A 13,360-nucleotide genomic window follows, 5' to 3' on the forward strand; every position below is an offset into this window, starting at 1 on the left:
CAGATGAAGACAGAAGGAGGAGGCTCAGGCAGGGCAGGGAGGTCAGATGAAGACAGAAGGAGAAGGCTCAGGCAGGGCAGGGAGGTCAGAGGCGCCGGGGAGTTGGTTTAGCATCACCTCACCTAGGAAGATTAGAAGCACAGGCTAGTTCAGAGCCAACCAGAAAGCAGAGAATGGACCATGACAAGAATTTATCTTCCCTACCTGCCTCTCATTACTTCTTACCTTTCATGGCTTCAGCAGCCTGGATGAGTTCAGTCACTGAGCCAGCAACCCGCTTTGAGTGTCCAGTCAACTGCTGCTTCAGTTCTGGGTTTGGTTTCTGAAGGGTCTGTGTGGGGATAGAGTGCATGACAAAGAGCAGCAAGTCCTAGGTTTCACATTCATCTGTGAAACAGGGCAGCCCGTGCTCCCAACCCAGCCCCTAGAGCACTCCACAGCACAGCCCTTAAACACCTGGTCCTGTTCAGACACACACAGTGCATCACACTCCACACAGTGAACTCACACACAGTGAACACACTCTACTCACCGGCTGACAAGCAAGGAGTGATGAGATGAGAGGAGAAGGTAGAGAGGGGAGGCCAGGTGGGAAAAGGAGACAAGAGAAGAGGAAGATGTAAGTGGGAGGAGCCAAGACTGTAAGAACGATGGGGTCCCACAGACAGGAGGTTTGGAAATGAGAATGAATTTGGAAACAGGTGGTAGGTGGGCTTTGGTGTGAGGAGCTTAGGTGGGGACGAGGAGCGACATCTCCTTACCAGCAGCACGTGGTCCAGCAGCTCCAGGTAACCATTGGCACACTCCCGGCCATAGTGTAGGGCTCGGAGCCGCACATCAGGTGCCACTTCTGGGTGGAAAGCTGCTTCCTGTCCCCAGAGCAGCAGGTTAGCTTTAGAGCTTCAGGCCTCCCGAATCCCTGCAGTCTCCCCACCTCACCTCCTAGCACTTCTACCTTGCAAGCCCGAAGCATGTCTGCAATGGCACGTCGGCTCAGATTGGCTGTGGCAATGACATCTTCCTGCCGACAGGAATTGCCAGCAGCAACGGCTTTGGCTGTTGCCATGGTAATACCCTTGGTCATTCGGATGAAGTCTTCAGGGGTAGAGGTCTTGGCAGGCGGCTCTGGGGAACAGAAGACCTGTTGGGAAAAAAGAAGAAAGACTTTATAGTGTCTAAGACGGGAAGGCGACAGTCATGACTTAGTTCATACATTCACGTGTTCAAAAAGCATTTTTTTTTTTTTTTAGTTTTTTCGAGACAGGGTTTCTCTGTGTAGCCCTGGCTGTCCTGGAACTCACTCTGTAGACCAGGCTGGCCTCAAACTCAGAAATCCGCCGGCCTCTGCCTCCCAAGTGCTGGGATTAAAGGCATGCGCCACCACCGCCCGGCACATTTTCCTTTTCTTTTTTATTATTGTGTTCTCTTAACAAGTTTTCTCTCCCTCCTCTCCCCCAGCTGCTCTCCCACACTTCCCCTCTCTCCCAGATCAAGGGAGCAGGCCTCCCAGGGATATCAGCCAAATACGAAGATGACATATCAAGTTATAATAAGACTAGGCACGGGGCTAGCTAGATGGCGGAGCTAGTCAGTGAGTAAGAGCACTGACTGCTCTTCCAGAGGTCCTGAGTTTAAATCCCAGCAACCACATGGTGGTTCACAACCACTTGTGATGAGATCTGAAGTTAGCTACAGTGTACTTATGTATAACAACAAATAAATCTTTGGCATCTATATAGCTACAGTGTACTCATATACATAAATAAATAAATAAATAAATAAATAAATAAATAACTTTAAAAAAAAAGGCTAGGCACATATCCTCATAGTAAGGCTGGATGAGGTAACTCAGTAGAAGGAAAAGGGTCCCCCCAAAACTGGCCAAAAAGCCAGGATAATCCCCACTTCCCACTGTTCGGAATCCCAAAAAGAACACTAAGCCACACAAGCAGAGCATATACACAGGCTCCCCGATTACTGGTTCAATCTCTGGGAGCCCCTATGAGCCTGGTTAGTTGATTCTGTGAGCTGCAAAAAGTTTTTCTAGAGTAGCTACTGTGGGTAAAGGCCTTGCAGATATTCCTATATCAAAGCCAATAGAGAGCAGTGCTGGTCATGGTTCTGACTGAAGAGAGACTCAAATTTGAGTAGCGCCTTTTGGCAGGGATAATAGCTCAGCAGAGAGACATGACGGGGTCATGTGGGAAGTACGGTAATAAGCAAGCAGAGTGTTGAGGAATGCAGGAGAGGCCCAACTCACAGTCTATCACCCAGTGCCCTGGGCTTGTGCTCACCGCCAGTTCCTGACGTATGTGCTCTGTGGTTGCCTCTAGGGCCCGTGTCCCTTTGGTGGCTTCATCTTCCACAGCCTTCACTGTCTTGAGCAATGATGTCACATTGGTCACCATTACCTGAGGGCAGCAGTGGAATGGGGGAGGAGATCATTTTTAGAAGCAGGAGGAAGTGCATTAAGCATCCCTCCTGCTTTTGCTCCTCCGGCTTCCAACCTTAGCAGAGTTCTTGAGCTGCCACACTGCAGGGTCGTCCCCAACTTTGCCGGCTGCAGCCTTCGTGGCGCTGATGAGGTCTCCCAGGGCCTTGGCGACATCCTTTACTGCATTGATGAGCACCACCTGTGTGGAGATGGCACTCTGCTTTGTGAGGGGGAGGGGCAACAGGAAGTGAGGCTTTGGACAGAACTAGGGAGGCAAGGTAGATACCTGAGTTTCGGGATCTTCGGCTCCTAGGCTGGCTGCACCAAGCTTGACTACATCAGCAAGACGGGTAATGGTGGCCACTGAGGACTGGGCAGCTTGTGCCAACTTCTCTTGGCTCCCAGCTGCATTTTGCACTAGGACCTTGGTGTCCTCCACAAGAACCTTTGCTGTCTTTAAGATACCCTCCCTGGAGAGGCCCCAGCCTGGTCAGCTTTCCTCAGAGTCCCAACCCTCCAGCCCAGTCTTCCGCTGGCCCATGCCAACCTGCCTCCCTCTGGGCAGTTCCCTCCTCACCGGTGGTCAGCAAAAGTTTCTGCACCCTCACGGTTAAGTGTGCCAGCAGTAGCAAACATGATGGTGGTGTCAAGGTCAGCAATGATACCAGACACAGCACTGGCTGCTGTGATGCAGGCCTGGGTACCACGATTCCCAGCCTGGAGTGCAGCCAGAACATGGGAGACCTATATGCAAAAGGAAATGGAAAAGTCACCCATGCCTGAGAGGACAAGGAAACAGGTTGGGAGGCACACAGAGGTGGGAAAGACATGCAGCCCCAGGAGGTCAGTAGTCACCTTCTCTGATACTCTGCGGGCACACTCTATGAGCTCCTTCTTGGTATAGACATCACTGGGGCTACATTGCAAGGCGCCTGCCTTGGTGACCAGAGCAGAACAGCCATGGCCCAGCTCCTGTACTCGGTGCTTGATGTGGGCACCTATCTGTGAATAACAGAGGGAACATTGATGATTTTATGGGAGTCTCGGGAACCTCCACTGCACCTAGAGGAACCATTGAGGATGCTCAAAAACTTGGAGGAGTGGGATGGAGCAGTGGGTAAAACACTTGTGTGAGCCTGATCACCAGAGTTAGATTCCTGGAACTCACAGTGAAGGAGAAAACTGAGTCCAAGTTGTCATCTGACCTCTAAATGTGCATTATAACATGTATACACCTGCACACACACATTGCACACATGTATACACTAATAACAATAAATAAACTTTTGCTTTCATATTCAATCAGGAGTCACCTCCTTCACATGGGAATAGTGAGAAGGCACCATACAGTGAGGACTGTGCTAAGCACCATGGGGAGGAGAGAGAGCCGCGCTTAGGCTTGGTTATTTGAATCAGAGTAGACTGGGTTTATGGAGGGTTTGGGTATTAGGCATGTCCTACTAAGATCCAGTTACTCACTTTCTTGGAAGGAAAAGCCAAGAGCTTAAGCAAGGATAAGCTTCATGAATTTGCCACAGGGAAGTGCTAGGGAGGGAGGAGCCTCTCAGCCCAGCAGGGAAGACACCATGGGTCTCACTAGGGCCAAGAGGCTGGAGAGGCAGAACTGTGGCTCCTGAGCCGTCCCTCTGACCTGTGACTGAAGGCTTTGATCCTTTCTGTGCACACAGCCCTGCTCACCCTCTATGGAGTGGCCTCGAAGGTGTGCTGCCTTCTGTCTGACTACCTAGAGGGAGGGAGTGTGGGACAGCCCTGGAAGCTGCCATGGGAACAAGCGCCATGAACAGGAATCTCCTGAGAGAAGGCAGTATGGCCTCCATATTTACCTCTTCATTTTCAGCAGCCACAGCTGCAGGCTTGGCTTGTGAGGCCAGTCTGCCATAGTCACTGGTCAGCTGGTTGGCAAGAGGGCCCAGCTCTTCAGGGCTGGTGTTTGACTTGGTTACCTAGTGATGAGGGGAGAAGTGAAGTTCTGAGCAAGCTTGGCTCTCTAGGGGCAGTCCTCTCACGTCCCAAGCTTACCATCTCCTGAACAGTGACAGCAATGGCCTTGGCTGTCCTCACCATGGTTGTTTGGTAATCTACGAATGAACCTTCTGGTTCACCCATAGGTCCTTCATCTAGCTGAGGGAGGAAGACGAGGCAGAGAAAGACTGTCAGGGTCATTGCTTCTGTGCCCAGAGTTCCTCTGGGTAGCCTCTGTGTCCACAGGTACCCAAGGCGCTAACCTGGTTGATAGCCTGGGTGATAGAGTCTACCATGCCACCAACAACGCCTGCAGCACTAGCTGCTTCGTTGAGGGTTGTCGTCAGGTCTTCTACAGCCTCCGTCATCATCTGCACAGCCTCCTCCAGGGCTTCCTGCGTGTGTGCTGCTTGCTATGGGGACATGAGGGAAGAAAGCCTGGAGCTCCTGCTTTTCTGGACTGTGCTAACAATTACTCTCTCCGACCCCTGGGCCTCTTCCTACCTTGGGGTTACCACCAGCTTCCTTGGCAGTGTACAGCAACTGCAAGGCAGACTCTGCCAATGTTTTAGTCTGGTCTAGAAGTGCCATCTGCTGGGGGTGGCTCAGGGTCTTAGAGGCAGCACCTACTGCAGCCAAGGTGAGTGGCTCAAAGTACTGGGCCATTTGGGACACCTGAAAGAAAAAGTTGGGTTTAGTGTGAGGTACTCTTAACCTATCTTCTCAGACTCCTTCTCACATGATTCCTTTCATACCTTGTGTCCCAGCTGGGAGGCTTCAGCCCGAGCAGCACTGGCCAGTGGCTCAATGAGGTGGGAAATCTCTTGCACTGCAGTGAGCATCTGGGTGTGCAAAGCCTGGGGAGGAGGCGGCCATCAGCTCTGAGTAACTATGTAGCGTTGTAACACTGTGCCCAGTGTGCCTCTGGGGCACAGAAGCCCATTCTTCCTTCCAACTGTTTGTGTACGTGATGGGAGTGAGCATGGAAGCCAAGGCTTTGTGTGTGCTTCCTGCACTACCACTGAGTTACACCCCAGCCCCAGGCTTTCCTCCATATCTAACTCCTTACCCAGCCCCAGCATATTCCAGCCCTTGAATGCCTTTGTAAAGATATCTCTGAACTCCTTCTCTCCCTACATACCCTTCCCTGAGCCTGAAATCTCCACTCTTGAATACATTTATCCTCACCTCTTGAGAGATTCCTTCCCGGGGAGCAAGCTGTTGGCTGACAGCAGCAAGAGAAGCCTGGTCTAGGTCCCGCAAGCAGCTGTTCAGAGCCGCAATGGCTGTCTCACACTCCAGCTGCCCTGGGGCTTTGTCTCTGCAGATACATCATACGTTCCACATGAACACCATCTCTTTAGAGGCTTATCCTACCCTCCCCCAAATCTGGAATAAATGTCCTCCGACAGTGTGCTATCTCATTCCATCTCAGTCATCTGCCACGTAATTTGTCCCTAGCCATACATGCTTCCTAACTCTCAGTACCTCATGCTTGTAATAAGTTTCTTGATGGAATCTGAGACAGTCCGAGAGTGGCCAGCTAGCACTGACCAACGTGGGGGATCCCGGGGATTGACGGCTAATGCTCGAGCTGTCTGGATGAGCCCTCCAGCACTCTCTAACATTGTCTTAGCAGAGATTACAATGGGCTCCATGGCAGCTCGGCCCTGAGGAGAGAGGAGGGATGGAGGTGAGTCTCATGACTTATGCTCACAAAGACAAATGGCTCATGGGTTTCTCTGTTACAATGCCTCACCTCAGGGCTGATCTGGGCAGGGATGCTAGAGAACTCAGGGTTGGAGGCAAAGGCACTCAGGTTATCCACAGCTTCCAGCAGAGGGGCTGTGGCCGCTCGGCACTGGGCACGGTTCTCTTCTGTGAAGGCCCCATCTAGTGCCTGGAAGTGAACAGGGAGTCTTAGGACTTAGTAAGCAGGCACACTGCTTACTAAGGTGGGACCCAGGCCAGCCTCAAGGGCTCAGGGAATTGGAAGAGTCTGGATAGGCAAGGATAGGAGAATCTAGCAAAAGACCCCAGAAAATGAGTAGGAGACTCAGACAGAGAAGGTGGGCTTGGGTCAGGGAAGCTGCAAATTCAAACACTTGAACCTTGATGGTCTTGACAAGATTGGCTGTACTGTTGGCCACCTCCTTGGCTGATTGTACAAACTGGCGCTTGGCAGTTGGATTGGCAGTCCGAGCAGAAGCCAGGCGACAGCTGTTACACAGTGCAGAAGTGTGTTTGGCCACAATAGTGGCTGCAGATAACACCTGAGGAGACAGAGATGGAAAAGCTGTAACAAGAGCTGGAAGGAAGAATGCAAACCTAAGGGAGCCATTTCAGAGGTGGAGGACAAATGATGATTCCTTGGGAAGTCTATACGGGAGCTCTGGGAGAAAAGGTGCTCAAAGATGAACTGGACATGGAGGTGGAATAAAGGGACAACAGATATGTTAAGAGAGAAAAATCAAAATGGGACAAGTGGGAGAATGGGTTCAGGTATCTCTAGAGGGTATGCCCTCAGTGCTATGCGGAAGAACAAGGAGACATGGCAAGAAGCACTTGTGGAAGGTGGGGGATGTGTCCCTGCCTTCTCCTCCCTCACAAGTGCTTCCGGCCCCCTCTTTCTTCTTGCAGTCTGCCCATCCTTTCTCAGCCTTGCCCATGGTACCTGTCCTCTTATATTACCTGGGCCTGGGTACAGCCAGGCTCCCCCAAACTCTGACAGGCCATCTGAATTGCCTGGTTTGCACGGGCAAACTGTGTGGGTTCCACCAGTCCTTGCTGTCCAGCTTGGCTATTGGGGTCAGAGACTCCAACCAGATATGCTGCCTAAGGAGAAATGAACAGTGGTGGAGGGGACGGTGGGGTTAGAGAACAGAACCTATCTTTCTCAGTTCTACGTGTCGAGAAGCAGTAATAAGAAACCACAGTTACCCTGCTTAAAACAAACTTATTTTGTTAAACTGACCCAAATATTTCAGAACCTATTTAAAAAGGTATATAGGTTAGGTATGGTAGTGCTTGCCTATAATTCCAATGCCCAGGAGACAAAAAAAAAAAAAAATCCAAAAAACAAAACCAAAAACCAAAAAAAACCAAGATTTTTAGTGAGCTTCATTTCAGTTTACAAGTGTGTGTGTCTGTGGATCACAGAATGAAAATTACTAGTGCAGCACACTGTTAAGTGGCAGGAGAAGTATATGGAAGATATGTGCACACACAGAGGCAGGAGCGTGTGCATGGGGAGAGCCTCATCTGCATATGAGTTTGAGGCCAGCCAAGGACTCTCCTGGTAAAAAAGGAAAAAGAGGTAAAAGACAATCCTCTAAGTGTGAGGCTGTTACGGCAGTCAGCACCAACAGTACCACCGAGCTTTGGCAACGGATGGATACAAAGCTTTCTATTTTTATAATGGGAAGACATCATAGTAGTTAATTCATACTTCAAAAAGTAAGAGAAGAACAAAAAAACAGGAAGATTTTTAGAAGTCAAGCCTGGGGCTGGAGAGACAGCTCAGCAGTTAAGAACACTAGTTCTTGTAAAAGACCTGGGTTCAATTCCCAGCACCCACTTGGTAACTCAAGACCATAACTTGTTTTACGAAATCTGACACCATCTTCTCATCTCTTAAAGCACTAAGCACTCACATGGTACACAGACATACATGCTAGCAAAATACTCACACACATTAAAAAAAAAAAAAAGAAGTCAAGCCACTTGCTCAGAGTAGGGAGAGGGAAAACTGGACAAAGGGAATAGGGTGAGAGAAAATGGCAGGCTTTTAGGAAAGAAAAAACAGCTACAAAGAGATCCACAGGACAGTTTTTTGTTATTTTTGTTGTTGTTGTGTTGAGACAGGGTTTCTCTGGGTGGTCCTGGCTGTCACGGAACTCACTTCATAGACCAGGCTGGCCTCAAACTCAGAGATCTGCTTGTTCTCCCTCCACTGTCACCTGGGTGGGGTGTAGCTCAGCTGAGGCTCAATCCCAGGCAGCATGGGTAACAGCCTCACAGCTGGTCCAAGTAATCAAAACAAAATTAGCAACCTGGACTGATGACCACCCGACAGGAGGGAGACCCAGATCTCACACTAGCTTCTTGAGTTATTGCCTTGAAAGGGAGAAAGGGCATGCATGGGTGGGAAGTATGAGCTGCTCTTGGGTCCACCTCAGGAAGTTACCTGTGCGGCTGCCTCAGTGAAGCCACAGAGAGCCTTGGAGGCTGTGGCAATGGCATCTCCAAACTCCGGAAGATTTCCATTCTTGGCATTTTGGGAGATGCCAGTCATGGCCTCACCTAGGACCTAAGGAAGAGTGGGTATCAGGAGGTTCTGATCATGTCCACTGAGCACCAATGTCCCAGTGTTAAATCACCTTTCCTGTCCCAGCCTCTCTGGAGCTCCTCATCCCACTAACCTTGGAGTTCTCCATAACACTGTCCAAGCAACCGAAGTAGGACATGTCGTTGATGGGCTGGACTGGATTCTCCAAGAGTTCTCGGACTGTCTGTGTAGAGAAAGTGACATGAAATTTGACTCTCCCTCAGCCCCGGCTCCCCAGCCCTGGCTCCCATGCTAAAAGCTCACTCACCTCTAGTTGCCGAAGTGCATTGTCACATTCCTTCTGGCCAGGTGCTTGCTGGGTACACATGGTGATGAGCTGGTTGATGCTGTCTGTCACTGCCCTGATTGGGGAAGGGAAGTGTGGAACACAGTGAGTAGGTCATCTTTCCTGAGTCCCACGTGCATGGGATTGTATATATATATTTTTTGCTTTACTACTGCTAAGCCCCGAGTGTCTCTTGAAATGTCTTCTCTCTGGCCTTCTCATAGGTCCCCAGAGCTGGGCTTTCCAGGTCCAGCTTACCGGGCAGCTGCAGCCAGCTGACTCTTGAGGTTGGGAGAAGCAGGGTCTGTGGACAAGGCCTTAGCAGCCAGGAGAAGTTTGCTTGAAGACATGGATATGCCCTTCAGGTTGGACACCACCTGGGCTCGGTCCTCCTGGCTCTGTGAAAGAGAAGACACACATTATTCTGTCATATCTGACTCTAAAAGGATCTCCTTTCCCAAATATTCAAGTTCTATTAGACTAGAGATGAAGGAACCAGGAGCAGACCCAGATCCTGAATACCATACTGTGCTCTTAACTAGACCCTCTGGCCCTTTGTACCGGGGCCTGTCCAGCCATCTCCACACCAGCTTCCAGGAAGGTGCTGAAGTCCTGTCCAAATCGACCGGAGGCTCGAGCCAGGTCCTGAGGGGTTCCTCGAGAGGCTTGCACCAGTTCTGTGGCTGCCTGATTTAATCCAGCAGCAGCTTCATTCAATCGACTCTGTGCTTCTTGAAATGTCCCAGTGCTTGGAGGAAGCTGCAGGGTCAGAGGGGAAGTCAGAAAGGTGAGTGGGGATGACGGGAAGGGAGAGGTGCAAAGCCCGGGACAGTGAGAAGGTATGGATCTGGGACAGTAGGGTCAAAGGATGAGCCCAGAGACAGAAAGGCTTCCATTAGCCATGCCCAGTCCTCCTACCGAGTCACTCAGGAGTCGCTTGCTGGCATCTCCAACTGCTCGTAGGGCATTATCCACATCTCTTTGGCCAGGCAGGCAGCTGACACAGCGGTTCAGGGCCTGGGTCACTGCTTTAGCTACCTGAAGTGGGAAAGAAACAGGGTTTCCAAAGAGAATAATTTGGGAGAGCCCCCTTTTACACTGGGACACAGGAGATAACCAGCTGTCCTGGCACTAAAACCAGAAGAGAGGAACTTTTACAGCTGAAGTTAGGGCCATAAACAATAATAACCCATTCCAAAACACCCACAAACATCCTCAACATGCTGCTCAGCAAGGTTTGTGCCTTAGTCTAACAAAACCTTCTATGAGCTGGCCCGAGAACACATGAAGCAGAAGAGCAGGTCTTGCGAAGAAACCTAAGCAAGGGGTAGGTAGGAGCCCCTTCCCAACACCTGACCTGAGCAAGCCTTTGCTGGCTTTCCGGGTCCCCTGGATGTCCAGACGCCTTTTTTGCCTCTTCAATAAGGCTGCTAGCCTTGTCCAGAACGTCGCTGGCTGTGTCAAGCACAATGGCCTGCACTGCAGGATCTGATGTTAGCGCAGCTACACCCCGAGCAGCCTGGGCAAGTGACTTTAGTCCACCTGCTACATCCCGAGCTGCAATACCTGGGAACACACAGAGAACAGAGGTTTGCTCTATCAACCTCCTTCCCCACAAGCTCCCGTGTCCACTTTCCTAGTCCTGCCTACATACCTGCATAGTTCTCATTGCCCTGGGCAATCTCCCCCAGCAGCTTGGCAATGGCAGAGCTCACTGCTTTGGTGCTGTTGCCAAGATCTTGAGTACACTTCTCCATCTGCAGATAAGGGGGGATGAAGGCTCAGGTGGAGGAGGAAGTGAGGGGGCATCTGAGAAGGTTCTTGGGGAAGGCTGGCAGTGTCAGTGGCACTGCTGAGGAAATGTTCAGGGTTTGAGTGAGGGCACTGTAAGACTACTCACTGTCTCCCCGGGTAAGGGCTTGAGCTTGCCATCTCGAGCTGCAGCTTTTATTTCCTGTAGGTCTTTCTCTAGATTCTGTACGACACTCAGTGCAGAGTCCATCTCCAAAGGTCCACATGCCTCCTGAGCCTGTGGCAGTGAGCAGCAGAGGTTACGGTGTAGTCCTGGGCCTCGGCTTACAGTCATCTATCTTAGAGGCTGCTCTGTACGACTTCTCCCCCATCCTAGGCATTTACGTGAAGCACCCTCCTTATGTTCCATGGCTAGAAATGGCTGCCATACCTTCTGGGCAGCAGTACGGAGCTCTGCCAGGGCAGTGCCTAGGTTCTTTGCACACTGACTCAGCTGCATCGCTGAAGCCTGGTCCTGAATTGTTGGCACTGAGGCTTTTGCCGCTGCCACCATCTTCCCACCTGGCTGTTGGAGAACACATATGCAAATGAGGTACATCATCTTCCCTCTAGCTTTGAACAGACACTGGTCAGGATATAGTAAGCACTAAGGTTTCGTTTTGGCTAATAGCAGATATTCAGGTTGTGGGAAATTTAAGGCCATGGAGACATGGGAGAAGGATCTTGTCTTAGAAGTAGCATGTCTTGCCTGCAGGAAGCTTTGGCTGGCAGCAATGAGGGCGAGCTGAGCACTAGGACTGTCAGGTTGAGCTTGGCTTCCTCGGACACCCTGCACCAGCAATGGAATCTGCTCTGCCACAGCCTGAAGGTCGAAATGTCATGAGTTCCATGTTCTGGAACCCCTCTTCTCATTCCTCCCCACTCCCACATGCCTCTTGGAGACATACCTTACAGCTCTGCACCAATAGGGGCTGGGGGCCCGCAGAGGCCTTGGGGGCAGAAGCTGCATGTTGGGCTGCAGCGATGGTCTGCGTAGCAGAGGCTGCAGCTTGTTTGGCTGCATGCTGGGAGGACAGAGTAATTAGAGGACCAGGCATTCCCAGGCCCCAGCCTACCAGGCCCTCATTACACCCTAAGCAAACACTGGCCTGACCAATCCATTCCTGGCACCCCTCCCACTATATCTACACATTTATCCTCCCTGGCCCCTGCCCAGACCATCAGCCTCACCTCCAGGCGCTGCACCAACTTCTTCTTGATGGCATTCTGTGCAGCTGCATTGGTGGCCATGCGAAGCCCCTCAGCTGCTTCACGGAGTCGCTGCTGCTGCTCCTCACTGTCAGGGTGGGCAGCTGCTCCCTGAGAGGAGACACAGTCATCATGCATCATCACTTTGAATTCAAAACACACTCTTTTCTGACTCCTCTAAATCCAGTTTAAAGCTCATTTGCTTTCCTGACCTGATTTTGAATTACCTTCACGGAGGCTTTAACTGCTGAGAGCTGAAAAATGTTCCAGAAAGGATAAGTTGCTGGGGTCCCAGGGTACTTCATTTCCACTAGGATGTGAATCTTTCACGGGAACTATGCCTGTCCTACAGACCTCTCAGTGTGATTAACTTAGTGTGGACAGGATGGCCTGGGAAGGCGAAGATTTTCTCTGGGGAAGGGATCTCAGGAATCTGCAGCAGTTGCAAAGCTCAGGGGACCTTTGGTGATCCCTTCTGATGGTCTTTACACCTTGAGTGTTAATGTCTAATGTGATCCTATTCTGTATGGCTAGTGGAAACCTCTGAACCAAAAGGCTACCTGCCTTCACAGGGGACCAAGGACACATACTGAGCAGCTGTGGTAACAATACAAGGGAAATGGGGAACAACAGACCTTCAACATAAAGAAGAAAAAGAATGTGGAGCCCTATGGTCAGAGTCCACTGTGAGTCACAGTGGCTTGGTTGGTAGCCCACCCGCAGGCTGGGGCCAGGACCTTCCTGCCAATTTCCTTACCTAGTCTTTTCTACTTCCTGCTTTTCTGGGGTCATCCCATCAGACAAGGTCCCATCTGGATCTCTATTTCCACTTCCCTTCAGGGCCCAGTTTAGGGTCTGTACAGAAAACTGCTTTGTACCTTGGCCGCCTCTACCATCTTGGCAGTGGCATCAGCAAGGATCTTGGCAGCACTCAGGAGCTTTCTAGAGTTTTCCAGATCACTCTCCCCCTCAGCGTCGGCCTTGATAGCATTGACCAGGTCTGAGGTGGCTTGGGCCAGGATGCGGGCCTGTCGTACCATCTCCCCTAGAACACAGGAGAGCCTCAAGTGAGAAAGCCAGAGACACTGAAAGAGGATAGGGAGGAGGGTTGAGTGGGATACACAGTGTAGTCTGGGCTTTCAGAAACAGAGAAGAAACTGGCAAAGGTCTCAAATGATTTCCTCTGAAGTCCAGGTTTCTGGGTTAAGATCTCAAGAGGACATATCTCCCGGTGAGTTCCCATGAGAGGAAGAGCCAGTTTCCTTCCAGCTAGTATTTCTAGAACATGCCTTCAGAGGATGAGGCAGTCTTCTTTGAATGATGTGGGGTA

General features: G+C 50.8%; 1 protein-coding gene across 2 annotated transcripts in view; it reads right to left on the reverse strand.

The window, feature by feature from the left end:
• The window catches only part of Tln1 (talin 1), a 31,098-nt gene that overhangs the window by 2,290 nt on the left and 15,448 nt on the right, over positions 1-13,360 (reverse strand). For both annotated transcript variants that reach the window (XM_031377203.1, XM_031377204.1), the window contains exons 20-51: positions 12,909-13,075; positions 12,013-12,141; positions 11,730-11,846; positions 11,531-11,644; positions 11,213-11,347; positions 10,931-11,059; positions 10,685-10,787; positions 10,388-10,596; positions 9,949-10,068; positions 9,592-9,789; positions 9,289-9,428; positions 9,013-9,106; positions 8,839-8,928; positions 8,604-8,726; positions 7,109-7,252; positions 6,529-6,690; positions 6,177-6,317; positions 5,906-6,087; positions 5,606-5,738; positions 5,173-5,274; positions 4,922-5,092; positions 4,681-4,830; positions 4,475-4,576; positions 4,279-4,398; positions 3,290-3,436; positions 3,012-3,178; positions 2,721-2,904; positions 2,508-2,633; positions 2,295-2,411; positions 956-1,141; positions 762-869; positions 226-331 (exon numbers count right to left, since the gene is read on the reverse strand). In XM_031377203.1, the coding sequence (XP_031233063.1) occupies positions 226-331; positions 762-869; positions 956-1,141; positions 2,295-2,411; positions 2,508-2,633; positions 2,721-2,904; positions 3,012-3,178; positions 3,290-3,436; positions 4,279-4,398; positions 4,475-4,576; positions 4,681-4,830; positions 4,922-5,092; positions 5,173-5,274; positions 5,606-5,738; positions 5,906-6,087; positions 6,177-6,317; positions 6,529-6,690; positions 7,109-7,252; positions 8,604-8,726; positions 8,839-8,928; positions 9,013-9,106; positions 9,289-9,428; positions 9,592-9,789; positions 9,949-10,068; positions 10,388-10,596; positions 10,685-10,787; positions 10,931-11,059; positions 11,213-11,347; positions 11,531-11,644; positions 11,730-11,846; positions 12,013-12,141; positions 12,909-13,075 (4,416 nt within the window). The remainder of the gene's footprint in view (positions 1-225; positions 332-761; positions 870-955; positions 1,142-2,294; positions 2,412-2,507; positions 2,634-2,720; positions 2,905-3,011; positions 3,179-3,289; positions 3,437-4,278; positions 4,399-4,474; positions 4,577-4,680; positions 4,831-4,921; positions 5,093-5,172; positions 5,275-5,605; positions 5,739-5,905; positions 6,088-6,176; positions 6,318-6,528; positions 6,691-7,108; positions 7,253-8,603; positions 8,727-8,838; positions 8,929-9,012; positions 9,107-9,288; positions 9,429-9,591; positions 9,790-9,948; positions 10,069-10,387; positions 10,597-10,684; positions 10,788-10,930; positions 11,060-11,212; positions 11,348-11,530; positions 11,645-11,729; positions 11,847-12,012; positions 12,142-12,908; positions 13,076-13,360) is intronic.

This window comes from Mastomys coucha, unplaced genomic scaffold, assembly GCF_008632895.1.
Source record: "Mastomys coucha isolate ucsf_1 unplaced genomic scaffold, UCSF_Mcou_1 pScaffold18, whole genome shotgun sequence".
Classification (NCBI taxonomy): Eukaryota; Metazoa; Chordata; class Mammalia; order Rodentia; family Muridae; genus Mastomys; species Mastomys coucha.